Source organism: Chiroxiphia lanceolata, unplaced genomic scaffold (genome assembly GCF_009829145.1).
Source record: "Chiroxiphia lanceolata isolate bChiLan1 unplaced genomic scaffold, bChiLan1.pri scaffold_66_arrow_ctg1, whole genome shotgun sequence".
Lineage (NCBI taxonomy): Eukaryota > Metazoa > Chordata > Aves > Passeriformes > Pipridae > Chiroxiphia > Chiroxiphia lanceolata.
This window is the reverse complement of record NW_022476531.1, coordinates 1-12,912: the sequence shown is the minus strand read 5'-3', so window position 1 is coordinate 12,912 and position 12,912 is coordinate 1. Positions and strand designations below refer to the sequence as shown.

The window sequence follows — 12,912 nt, the reverse complement described above, 5'->3', positions numbered from 1 at the left end:
GCGGTGGGAGCGGGCCAATGGGAGAGCTCGGAGGGGGATGACGGACAGTGGGCGGAGCCAATGGGAGTGGCGGAGGGAGGGTGATGAACAGAGAGCGGGGCGGGCCGAGGGGAGGGGCGAGGGCGCAGACCAATGGGAGAGGGTGGAGGGGAGTGATGGGCAGGAGGCGGGGCCAATGGGAGGGGGCGGAGGGAGGGTGGGGGGCGGGGGGCGGGGCCGAGAGCGGTGGCGGGAACGTGCCGGTGCGGGGGGGGGGCGGCCTGAGAGGACCCTGAGGGGACAGACCTGAGGGGACCCCCTGAGGGGACACACCTGAGGGGACGGACCTGAGGGAACACACCTGAGGGGACACACCTGAGGGGACCTGAGGGGACCCTGAGGGGACACACCTGAGGGGACGGACCTGAGGGGACACACCTGAGGGGACACACCTGAGGGGACACACCTGAGGGAACCCTGAGGGGACCCTGAGGGGACACACCTGAGGGGACACACCTGAGGGGACGCACCTGAGGTGACACACCTGAGGGGACACACCTGAGGGGACCCTGAGGGGACACACCTGAGGGGACACACCTGAGGTGACACACCTGAGGGGACACACCTGAGGGGACACACCTGAGGGGACACACCTGAGGGGATCCTGAGGGGACGGACCTGAGGTGACACACCTGAAGGGACACACCTGAGGGGACCCTTAGGGGACAGACCTGAGGGAACCCCCCTGAGGGGACAGACCTGAAGGGACACACCTGAGGGAACTCCCGGGGGGACCTGAGCAGAGGCGCTCAGCGGTAAGATTCTTCTCTGACAAGGAACCAAGGGAAACGATTTCAAAGACTGCTTTTTCAGGGGGGATTGACCTCAAAAACACCTTTTTCAGAGGGTTTTGACCTCAAAACGACTGGCTTTTGGAGCGGTTTGACCTCAAAGAGGCCTCTTTTGGAGGGGTCTGACCTCAAACCACCTCTTTTTGGAGAGAGTTTGACCTCAAAAACACGTTTCTCGGAGGGGTTTGACCTCAAAAACGTGTTTTGCTTTTTTTTTTTTTTGAATCCAAAGCTGAAGTAAGTGTGCTCCCTGCAGCTGTTTTGGGGTGAAAACCTTTGGGATGGGTCACAGAGCCCTGAGGTGGGAGGGAAGGACACGACCAGGCGAGCTCCAAACAGGCACTTTTTTATTGTTGGTCGCGACACCGACGGACCCCCCCCGGAGCACCAGCGTCGTTAATGCCTCAGAAACGCGCTTAAAAAATGAGTATTTTGGTGTAGAACACCAGCCCTGCGGGTTTTAGCATTTTTGAGGTTTTTTTTTTCTCTTTCCCCCCCTCGCCCGGCCCCCGATCCGGGGAAGGAGTTGTAGGGACAGGAGTTGCATTTCCAGGCAGCAAAAAGCACTGTTATTCCTAAAAAAACCAGGTTGTTTAATGCCTCGAGTGCAAGCTCTGGGAAGAAAGAGCCCAGGCTGTGGAGTGTGAAGGTTTTCCGGACACCAAAATCCCCCCGGACAGCTGCCCTCGCTCTCAGCTCTCCCGAAAAAAGCCTGACTGACAGGAATATTTCCCTCCTCCGGAGCTCCCGGCACGTGCAGTTTTCAGCTTAAAAAAAACCCAACAAACCACTCCGGGCTTCTTGGGAATTAAAAATCCTTAATTCTGCTTCTCAGGTCCCGCCTTCGCCGGGAGGCAGCCGAGCCAGCCCGGCGGCGTCCCCAAGAACACGGTTTTTCCCAAATTCCTTCTCTCCTCCACCACTTCCAGCCCTCCCAGTTCCCGCTGCGTTTCGGCTTTCTGAGTAAAGAGAGTTCCTGATGCTCCTCGGCTGCTTCCAGCAGCGTTTCCACCCCCGAAGGGTCTGGATTTGGGAAGAAAACAGCTGGAAGTGGAGGGATGAGAGGGAATTCACCCCCGACAGGGACATTCCAAGCGGAAACTGAACCCAAACCCCCCCAAAACCTGCACAGGGAGGGGAGAAAGTGAGTTAATTCAGGACCAGCAGCAGGAAACACTGGCTGGAGGTGCTGGAAAAGCTGGAATTGTTACCGAGCCCGGTCGTTATTCCCTGAATTATTCCCACTTACCCCAAACAGAGCCTTATTTTACCTTTTTCCTGCAGAGCTTCGCCGTTACTTTTTCCCTTTTGTTTTTAACCTCTCCCTTCATTTTTTTTTTACTTTCCCTTCACCTTTTTAATTTTTACCTCTTCCTTCATTTTCCTGGCCTCACCTTTCCCTTCCCCTTCCCTGTCCAGCCCTACCCCGGGGCGTGGATCACCTGCACTGAGACAGGAAGGGGGAAAAAAAGGGGGATTTAAGCAAATTACAGCATTTGATCCCAGCCCGGCGGCAGCAGAGCCCAAAACCTGTCCCAAGAATTCCTGGGAAAAGCTCAAAATATCAACTAGAGAACCGAGAACGCCTCAGAAAAGCAAAATATACAAAAAAGCCCCCAAAGTACTGAATAATTCCCTAGAAACGTTCCCCCGTCTGACACAAACCCCAAAGATCGTGAGGGAATCGGGATAAAAAGCTGGAGGGACTCCGGGGGGGGGGGGGTAATTCTGTTATGATTTGGGGTTAATTAGTTGTATTTTAGAGTTAATTAGCCCCCTCTCAGCCCCCAAAAGTCCCTTTCTTTCTCCCCCACGTGCCAGGAGCTGCCAAAGCTCTGGACCTTCCCTTGGGCAGGAGCGAGGTGCTGGTTTGCTAAAACCACCCGAAACGAACCCAAAACCCGCCCGGATCCACCCACCACCCCCTCTCCCAAAAAGGCAAAGCCTCTGGGGAAGGGTTTGCCCCAAACTGCCGGGGTTTGGATACCGGGACGCAGATTTTGGGGAGGAATCGGCGGAAGCCGCCGGTCCTGGAGAGGAGGTGCAGGAACTTGAGGCCAGAGCCTCAACCCCCCAATTCTGCCCGGGGACCCCTTGCTGCCCTCCACCCCCACCCCCGACAGGCAGCTAGAGAAGCACTAATTAGCTTATTCCTAAAAGAATTAATTAGTTGGGGCCCCAAACAGGGCCCTGGTACGTCCCCGGAGGGCGGCAGGAGCAGGGAGGCCATTCCAGCCCGTTCCCGCTCTCCGGATGGAATCACCAACTGCAGCTCAACATTTTTGGGGGGGGGCCACGACCGAAAAACCCCCTCAAGGAGCCGCCCGGACCCCCCCGGCTCGTCCTCCCGTCACCTCCGCGCCCGGATCCGCCGGAGCGCCGAGGGAACGCGGAGCACGGCCGGGCCAGAGGCCACGCCACCCGTTTGCCGGGATAAAGGAACGGGATCAAACCCAACGGAGCTCGTTTTGGAGTCACCGGCACCCCGGGAGGAGGGACTTTGCCCCTGCCAGAGCCCCGGGCCGGCAGCGGCACCGATGAGCTCCGGCGCTCGCCGTCACCAACGCGACGCCCCGGGGCCGGATCCTCAACGATCCCTGTTTCCCCGAGCCCCCCTCGCGGGAGGAACCAGCGGTCCGAGGTCCAGGAAGGCAAATTCCAGGCGGGACGGGCGGCGGGGGAGGCCGGGACGGGGCTACGCGTCCGCCTGCCCCGCGTTGGTCTTCTTGAGCAGCTTCCTCAGGTCGGGGGACATGAAGTAGGGCTTCTCCGCCGAGCCGTCGTTCCGCTCCAGGTCTTCCACTGCCAAGAGAAAGCCCCCCCGGCCCCGCAGGCGGGGCAGACACGGGCCTGGCTCAGCGGGGGCTCCCAGCACGGGCTGGGATCCTCTGACCACCGGGGATTCTCTGACCACCAGGGATCCTCTGACCACCGGGGATTCTCTGACCACCGGGGATCCTCTGACCACCGGGGATTCTCTGACCACCAGGGATCCTCTGACCACCGGGGATTCTCTGACCACCAGGGATCCTCTGACCACCGGGGATCCTCTGACCACCAGGGATCCTCTCACCACCAGGGATCCTCTCACCACCACCCCGGACCAAACAAAGTCTCTGCCCTCGCCGAGGGCTTCCCCCTTCTCTGCCTCTGTCACAACCAAACACGCGAAGCTCCCCCCTCTCCCTCTTCCCAGGAGTGCCAGGAACGGCCCGCGGGGATTTGGGAGAAAGCGGAAATTCGGGTGTTTGGTTACTCCGGGGAGAGAAAGTCGAACAGAGCCTGGGGAAAAGAGGTCCCCTGGAGGGAAGGGAGGTCCCCTGGAGGGAAGGGAGGTCCCTTGCAGGGAAGGGAGGTCCCCTGCAGGGAGGGGAGGTCCCCTCAGCTCTTCCCAGGGGCTCTGGACACCAATGCAAAGCAATTCCCCTTGGGATTCACCCTCAGCATTCCCAACAAGGAACGTACCCAACGTGCCACTGCATCAAGGGGTTGGAAAATCTTGGGAAAACAACACCCTGGACCCCAAACAAACCCAGAGGGCCCCGGAGCAGAGCGAGGGCACCCAGGGGGGGTTTGGGGAGGGATTTGGGTCCCTCTGGGATGGAAGCAGGAGCGTTAAGGCCGCAGCCTCGTCCTGGGAGGGCACAGCTCGGGGTCAGCTCTGGCTGCCCAGGGGTCTGGGAGGGGGGCTCTGCTGCTTTTATAAATCCTGATCAGCTCTGGGCTGTCCAGAGGAGAAAACTCAGCTGTGTTTTTTGGGGGGGGCTGTGACCTCCCCCCTCCCAGCACTTTGGGGGCTGATCTCTCTCCCCTCCGAGGTCACACCCCTGTGATCCCCCCCCATCCCACTGGGGACACTCGCTCTGCTCCCCCAGCACTACCTCGCCCTCACAGACCCCACAGCCTGTGTGGGGACTCGCCTCCCTTCCCCACAGGCTCCTTCTTCCTTCCTACAGCCCCCCCCCCCGGGCCTGGATGGCCTCTGGAATCATCTCCAGCTGCGCCCTGGGAGAGCGTGGAAGTCGTGACAGCCCCCCCGTCGCGACAGCCCCCCACTCGTGACAGCTTCCAGCGCCTCTGCCCGCGGGAGCCCGGACCAGGCCGAGGCCAAACCAACCCACTCGACCCCTCCCAGGGGAAAAGCAGCTCCCAGGACCAGCCCCTGCAGCACCCAAAGCTCCACGAGGGACCCTCTGAACCCCCGGAGTCCCCGGCAGCGGCTCCTTGTGCTGAAGCAGCAGGTGAGAAACCAAAGCTCTGCAGCCTCACCCAGAAACCTTCTGAGTTCTGCGGTTTGCACAGAGAGGGGGCCAGGAAAGGGGGCCGGGAAAGGGGCCAGGGGAGGGGCCAGGGAAGTTTCGCTGCTCTTGGAGAGGGGAGCGCCCAGAGACCGGGTTGGGGCGGTGGAACCCACTCGGCCCGTCCCACAAACCCCCGTCCCGCCGCGGCAGATCCCTCCCTCCTGCCGGCACTCCCGGCACTCCCACCCACGCCTGGTGGTCAGGAACAAACATCTCTGGGCCGTGGGGACCCGGCTGGTCCCGGCCCCAACTCCCAGTGGTGCCGGGTGGGTTCTCTGGATGCGGGAACGCGAGTTACTGGGCAGGAAGGCGGGCTGGGCACTGAGGGTCGGCACCCCCCTACCCTGGAAGGACTCCCAGGGCACAGAGCAGCACCAAAAAGCTGCTCAGGTTGGGGGTGGCCGGGAGGGTCCCGCGGCGCCCCCGGCACACGGCGCCGGCCCCCGGCCTTGGCCATCCCTAGCCTTGGCTATCGGCGCTTTTGGAAGGCTCGAGGTGCCCCTTCAGCAGGATCTCGCTGAGCTCGGGGGACATGTAGTAAGGCCTCTCGGGAGATCCATCGTTCCTCTCCAGGTCTTCACCTTTTCCAACCCCGGGAAGGAGCGGCCGTGAAGGGGGGAGAGTGAAAAAAGCAGCGGAAGAGCCGGGGAGAGAGAGAGAGACAGGGCGGAGATGGAGGATGGAGAACGAGAGACACAGGAGGGGCGGAAAAGGAGGAAAAAGAGGGGGGAAAAGGGAAACTGAAGTTAGCTGCGGTTAATCCCACCGAAAAGCACCGAAAAGAGAAGGAGCAGGAGGGAGGCAGGAGCTGCAGCAGGCGGGGGGAAGCAGGTGAGAACGCAGGTGAGGAGTCAGGAAAGGAAAAAAAGCGGGAGAAAACCACACGGAGGGAAAGAACCCCAGGGGGATTTTGGAGCCAACCCCCAAATCTGGCCAACTCAAGCGTGGAGGGAGGGAGAGGTTTTGTCCCCCCCCCCGGGGTGGGTACTCACAGAAGCAGAGGAAGAGGGTGTCCACGCACATGCCGTACACGCTGAAGAACCCGTGGGCGATGAGGTAGGAGCCCACGATCACCGTCTGCAAGAGACGCCGCGCGGTCACGCCACGGGGAGCCCGGAGCGCCCCGGCCGGGGGGAGGAGGAGGAGGAGGAGGAGGAAACCGCTGAATCCCAAATTCCCCAGGGGAAGGGGAAGAAGGGAACAGGGCAGGACTGTTCAGAGCAGCCTGAGGGGGGACAAAAGGCCACAGGCACGACGGCGGCCGGAGGCCAAAGCGGGCAGCGCGGGGAGGGCGCGCGGCCAACGGCGGCCAACAAAGGGCTCGTTGGAAAAACACCCAACAAAGACGGCCCTTGAGGCGCCGGGGGCGGGCAGGGGGCTCGCCTGGGGCATCGCTGCCCTTTGCTCAGGGGCCACCCCGGCCCCAGACGGCGGCTCACCAGAATGGGGACCCAGTAGTAATTCAGCGGCGGCGCCGTGTCCTGGACCAGCTTTATCGCTGGGTGAAGAAGAAGAAGGCGAGGATTCCTGGGAAAGCAAGCACAGGATGGGCACGGCGGTGGGGTGGCAGCGGCAGAAGGGGTGGGGTGGGGAAGGCAGAACACAGGACACGGGAGGGGTGACCTCAGGGGAGGTTTTGGGACGGCACAACCGGCTACGGCAGCCGGACGTCCCGAGGAGGAGCTTCCAGTGCCCGCGCTTACCGACGCTTCCCACTATGAGGAGCTTCCCGAGGAAGAAGAGGAAATCCGTGACTTATCTAACACGGCCACCCTGGAAACGAGAGGGAGAGATGAGACTCCACATCCGCTCCCCACCCCGATGGAAGCGTGGGAGGGAGGGAGGACGCTCCCCGAGGACGGGGAGCCAGGCCGGGGGTGACCTCGGGCAGCGGGAAGGACTCGGAAGTAACGGAGCAGAGCCCTCCTGGACACCGGATCTCACCTGATGATGTTCCTCATCAGCAGGAAGAAGGCGTTGCGGGCCGAGGTGCAGAAGTTGGTGCCGTAGATCGCGATCTGGAGCGGACAAACGGGGCAGAGCAGGGAGAAACGGGGCTGCACCCAGGTCACCACCGAGGGAGGGTTGCAACGAGTCCCATCTCGGGGCAGGTCTCTGGTAAATCCCACCCTGGAAGTGCTTCCTCACCCACTGACGGGTCGGGCATCGCGGAGACCCAGAGCTGAGCCCGCCCACCCACAGAGGGTCCTTCCCAAAGTCAACATGAGGTGGCTGAGATCAAGGTTTGCCAGCCAAGCAGCTGCAGAGCTCCACGTTCCCGTGACGTTGGCAGACACAATTCCCAACAGCCGCCCAGGGAAACCCCCGGGAGCGCCGAGACGCCCCCACGGCAGCCCGGCCCCCCGAGGGCGTCAGTTTGGGGTGACTCTCACCATGATGTAGGCGTTCCTGTTGAGGAATTTGATGAATTTTTCCAGGCACCAGAAGCAGCACTTGAGGCAGCTCAGGAGGAACTTGGCAAACTTGTTCTCTGCGGCTGGAGGGCACCAAAATCAGCACCAGCAGCGACTCCAAGGTCCCTGGTGGAGACCTTGTCCCACCGCCCCACCCCGGCCTCCCCCCCGTGCCCTGTTTTCAGGCTCCCCGTGGCTGCAGACAGTGGGATGAGCCCAGTCTGCTCTTCCCACGCTCCCACTCGCTGTTTACGTTTCCCGATGAACGCGGCACAGACTTCCCTGGCACCCACACAGGCTCCCGGGGCGGGCTGGCTGAGCCCGGAGCCACGGCACGTCCCTTGGCTCCTGCCCCGGGAAACTCTTCCCAGAATCCCGAATTATGGAATGGTTTGGGTTGGAGGCACCCGGGAGCTCGTCCTGTCCCGGCAGGGACACCTTCCACCAGCACAGGTTGCTCCAAGCCCCGTCCAGCCTGGCCTTGGACGCTTCCAGGGATCCAGGGGCAGCCACAGCTTCCCTGGGCAACCCGTGCCAGGGCCTCCCCACCCTGCCAGGGAAGGATTTCTTCCTTTCTTGGACAAAGAGGAGACTACAGGGCTCTAAGAGGAAAACCCTGATCCTCCCCTGAAACCCTGGAGCGATTCCCCTGGACTCGAGCCCGAGCTCCGGCCCCGAGGGCCGCGGGGAGCGGCCGACCTCGCCCGTCCCCTCATGGCCATCGCAGCCCCGGTACCTTTGAGCCGGTGGTCCAGGTACTCCAGCGTGACCCTGATGACCTGGACGATGGCGAGGACCAGCGCGCCGAAGGCCAGCGAGCCCGTGTGGTACCTGGGGCGGGACCGCCCGGACCCGTTAGAAAGGGGACAACCTCCGGGAGCCGCCCGGGGTCTCCCCCGCGCGCGGGGACGTACCGGAGCGCGCGGCCGAAGGCGGAGAAGAGCGGGAAGGCCGGCATGTCGTCGGGTTTCTTGAAGGCCCAGTAGTAGGAGGCGAAGGCGCCCGCCAGCGTCACCTGGCCCAGGGCGATGACGAAGTTGGCGAGCCAGAAGAACATGAAGACGTTGAAGAACTGCAGCACGATGAGGTACTTGTGATAGGCCGTCTCACCGCCGTAGAAGGCGAACAGGCACTGGGCGTCGGGGCACAGCTTGGTGACGTTGCTGGTGTTGAAGGTCTGCGGGGAGAGCAGAGGTGTCAGTGGTGGTCGGGGATGTGTCCTCTTCCCCCCGAGCAGCCCCAGCGTTCAGAGACGTCGTTATCCCGCTCAGCTTCCAGGAGGGTCGGCTCAGACCGGCTCCAGGCGCGCGGTGCCTCAGGGAGAACAACCCGACACAGCCGGGCTCGGAAAGCTGGAACTGCGCCGGGGAGGAGCACGGGGGCTCCGAGAGACACCGGGATGTTTCTCACTCAATGAGGGGTCTCGTCTCCGCCAGGTTCCCCGTGCCCTCACCTCCGGCCTGCAGGTCTGCCCGGAGAAGGGGCAGGCGGACTCGTTGAACACCTTGTACACGGCCTCGTTGGAGGTGGACAGGAAGCTGCGGAGTGGCCGTTAAGGAGAGCCCGTTTTCCAGCCCCAACCCCAACCCCAACCCCCAACCCAGCCTCTGCTCCACTCCCACCAACCTCCCCCCTCCACTCCTGCACCCAGGGCTGGTTTGGGGCTAAACTTCAGAGATTTAAGGTGGCTGCCGAGCCAGAGGATCCCGTTCCGTGCCCGGGGGAAACCTCTGACTCTCGGGCAGCGTCTTTGCCGGGGAACAGGGACACGGGGCAGGGGAGGAGCAAAGGATACACGGCGGTGCTGGCCCAGTAGGCGATGCAGAGGCACAGCAGGAAGAAGGTGCACAGGGGGAACAGCAGCGAGGACATGACGTGACCGACGGCCCTGCGAGAGGGACGGCCACGCCGCGGTTAAAGCCGGGGCACTGGGAGCCGCCGGGATGGGACAGGGGCAGTGGCCGTGGGGCAGGGCTGGCCAGACCTGCTGGCCTCCTTGATGAGGGCGATGGCGATGAGGATCCTCTTGCGCAGGAAGATGAGCAGCAGGACGATCACCAGCTCCACCACGCACAGGATGATCACTGCCAGGGGACAAGGGGAGCCCCGGGAATGGGGGACGGCGCGAGAACACCTTTGCCTCTCCGGGGAAAAATCCCTCCTGGCTCCCCCCCAGGGACATCCGGCACGGGGCAAAGCCCCTCCTTCGCAAGGAGACTCCCCAAAACCCCCCGTGCTGCCCCTTCCCCGCGCCCCGGCACTCACGGAACGCCAGCCACGTCTGCCGCAGGTGGAGGTAGACGCGCAGGTCGGTCTGAAAGCCCAGGTCCACCAGGGACACGTCCGAACCCGCCTCCCCTTTCAGCTTCGCGTATTCCATGTAACAGTGGAAGATTCCTGCGGGGAAAAGCAGGAGATTGTCCTGTTTTCAGGGAAAAGCGGAGCCGGACGCCGGCGGGCTCCGCTCAACCCCACCAGCGCCGACATTCAGGGGGAAGGCACCTGGAAGGACACGGAGCGTGAACTTCCATGAGGCAAATCCCACTTAAAATAGGGAGTGGAAAGTCGGGAAAAGCCAGGGAGGCGCTCCCATCCCCCCCGCTCACCGTATCCCAACACCAGGATCACCATCACGATCATGACCCAGACCATGATCCCGGCCAGGAAGCGCAGCAGGACGATGAAGATGAGGCTGGCCACCATGGCGATGACGAGGCCTCTGCAGGAGGAAGGTGCTGGTGTGTCACAGCCCCCCCGTGCCACCCACAGGGCACCCAAATGTGGGACCCGTGGCGGAGAGGGAGCACGAGGAGGAGCAGAGCAAAGCCCCTCCTCTGGCACCCTCACGCTTTTGCCCGACAGAAACCACGGGGGGAAATCATGAAATCCCTGAGTTTTGCCCCGTTTGTGCCGGCCCAGCACCCGGCTCTGCCCGTGGGGAGGGAGGGCCGTGCTCACATGATGATCCAGTACCAGGACCACCGTGTAATCCTCGAAGATCTTCATGGCCAACTGCCGGGTCTCCAGCACACGTTGGCTTTCCTGCAAGGCAACGGGAAACGCGATGGAGCGGGAGCTCCGAGGAGCCGGGGGGACGGATCCGGGTTTCGGTGCGGGATCTCCGGCAGACACCAGACCCCGGCTCAGGTGAAACCACTCATTCCTTGTTGGGCAAAGCAGCGCTAACGAACGGAGCTGCTCGTTAAGCGGCTCCCGGACTCACTTGGCCCCTTCCAGCAGCTCGGTGACGTTCCTGCGGTGCCCGCGGCCGTCGTCGTAGGTGGTCTCGTTGCCCACCATGATGACGCCCTTCTTAGCCTGGATGGCCGGGAAGCATCTCCGTGCCACTGGAGACAGAGAGGAGGGGGCGGCTCAGCCGGGACAACCAGCCCAAAGCCCCCACGGGACCCCAAAATGGGAGCCTCCAACCCCCAAACCATCCCGATGGAAGCGGGGACAGAGCGAGCGAAGCATTAATGAGCTCGTTAACGAGCTCCTCGCTAATTCCAGACGTACATGGGGTGCTGGGGATGAGCATGGCCGGGCACTCCCTGTCCTTCAGCACCTCGATGGGACCCTGGGGGGGAAAAGGACACCGACGGCCGTCAGCGCTCCGGGCGGGAATCGCCCCCACGGCGCCGGAACACCGGGACCGCCGCTGGAATGCCGGCACCACCATCAGAACATCGGCACCGCCAGCAGAATGCTGGCACCACCACCGGAGCACTGGCACCGCCACCGGATCGCCGGCACCACCACCGGAGCACCGGCACTGCCACTGGAACACTGGCACCACCACCGGAGCACCGGCACCGCCACCGGATCGCCGGCACCGCCACCCACCTTGCGCGGGTCGAAGGTGGGGACGCAGAAGTTCCGGTAGTACCCCAGGTCTCCGGGCACGCCGTGGGCCGTCAGGTACGTCAGGTACCGGTCGGGGCATTTGCTGACGCAGATCTGGGGGTGGGCAGGACACGGGGGGGGTTGGAGGTGACGGTGCAGGACCCCCCCTGTGCCCCGTGGGGACCCCTCGGGGCGGAGGGTCCGGGCCGTACCTGCGTGGTGGGGCACTGGAACTCCAGCAGCACCAGCGGGCTGGCGCACTTGACGATGTCGAAGTAGAAAAGGAAAGGCTTCTTCCTGCGAAAGGAACCGAAATCAGCTGGTTGGGGGGACCCTCGCAGTGCCCCGGGGGCTCCCCGGGGGGTCTCTGGGGTGACAGGACGGGCACTCACTCGTTGGGGGTCCCCTGCTGCCCACAGAACTGCCCGCGGCTGTCGGTGGGGTGGATCACCTTCCGGGGGTCCCCGTGGGTCCAGGCTGGGGGGCACAGGATGGGGTTGGAGCCATGGGGGTCACTGCAGCCCCCACAGCCCTTCCAGAGGGGTGGGACCCTCGGCATGGGGGGCAACCCCCGGAGCCCCCAGACCCAACCCTCAGCACAGGGTCCAACCAAACCCCCCCTGAGGCCCCAAACCCAACCCTCAGTACAGGGTCCAACCCCCCTGAGCCCCCAGACCCTCAGCACAGGGTCCAACCCCCCCTGAGCCCCCAGACCCTCAGTACAGGGTCCAAACACCCCTTGACCTCCAGACCCTCAGCACAGGGTCCAACCCCCCCTGAACCCCCAAACCCTCACCACAGGGTCCAACCCCCCTGAACCCCCAAACCCGACCCTCAGCACAGGGTCCAACCCCCCCTGAACCCCCAGACCCAACCCTCAGCACAGCGTACAACCCCCCTGAGCCCCCAGACCCTCAGCACAGGGTCCAACCAAACCCCCCCATAACCCCCAGACCCTCAGCACAGGGTCCAACCCCCCCTGAGCCCCCAGACCCCAGCACAGGGTCCAACCCCCCCTTGACCCCTGGCACGTACCCACGACCCCGACCACCACGTAGCCCACGATGGCCACGACCAGCAGGACACAGCAGATGATGTCGGTGCAGCCCCTGCCAGCGGGGAGAGGAAGGTTTGGGGACCCCGGTTTGGGGACCCCGGGTTTGGGGACCCCCGGCTTGGGGACCCCGGGTTTGGGGACCCCGGGGGGGCTCCACTTACCTGTCATAGATGGGACCTTTGAAAGTGGGGTCGTATTTCTGCGGCGTTCCTGCGGGCAGGGAGAGGGACGGGATGGGATGGGAGGAAGGGGCTCCTCCTCCTCCTCCTCCTCATCCTCACCCCAGGGCACGCAGGATAAGGGGAACCGGGAGCAAAACAATCTCCAGACGCTGATTCCCTGCCGCGGAGCCACTTCCCGGGCGTAGAAACAACACCTCCCTTGGAAAACCTGTTTCCACGTGGTTCCGTCCAAAAATGCCCCCGAGTCGCGGCAGGGGAGACCCGAAATCCCAGGGAAGCACCAAA

At 63.2% G+C, this 12,912-nt stretch overlaps 1 protein-coding gene across 1 annotated transcript; it reads right to left on the bottom strand.

Annotated features, from left to right (window-relative positions):
- Positions 1-1,160: 1,160 nt before the first annotated feature.
- LOC116781822 (choline transporter-like protein 2) lies at positions 1,161-12,835 on the bottom strand (the record flags this gene model as incomplete). Its single annotated transcript, XM_032677587.1, is given in 25 exon segments — positions 1,161-3,632; positions 6,124-6,208; positions 6,571-6,626; positions 6,629-6,658; positions 6,835-6,885; positions 6,888-6,904; positions 7,076-7,149; positions 7,525-7,628; positions 8,282-8,376; positions 8,460-8,722; positions 8,999-9,083; positions 9,341-9,433; positions 9,530-9,629; positions 9,811-9,942; positions 10,152-10,264; positions 10,504-10,523; positions 10,525-10,587; positions 10,765-10,892; positions 11,062-11,122; positions 11,389-11,502; positions 11,601-11,685; positions 11,781-11,865; positions 12,424-12,497; positions 12,607-12,655; positions 12,727-12,835. Coding segments are annotated over 25 exon segments (2,193 nt in total), but the record flags the coding sequence as incomplete, so codon positions are not given.
- Positions 12,836-12,912: the final 77 nt, after the last annotated feature.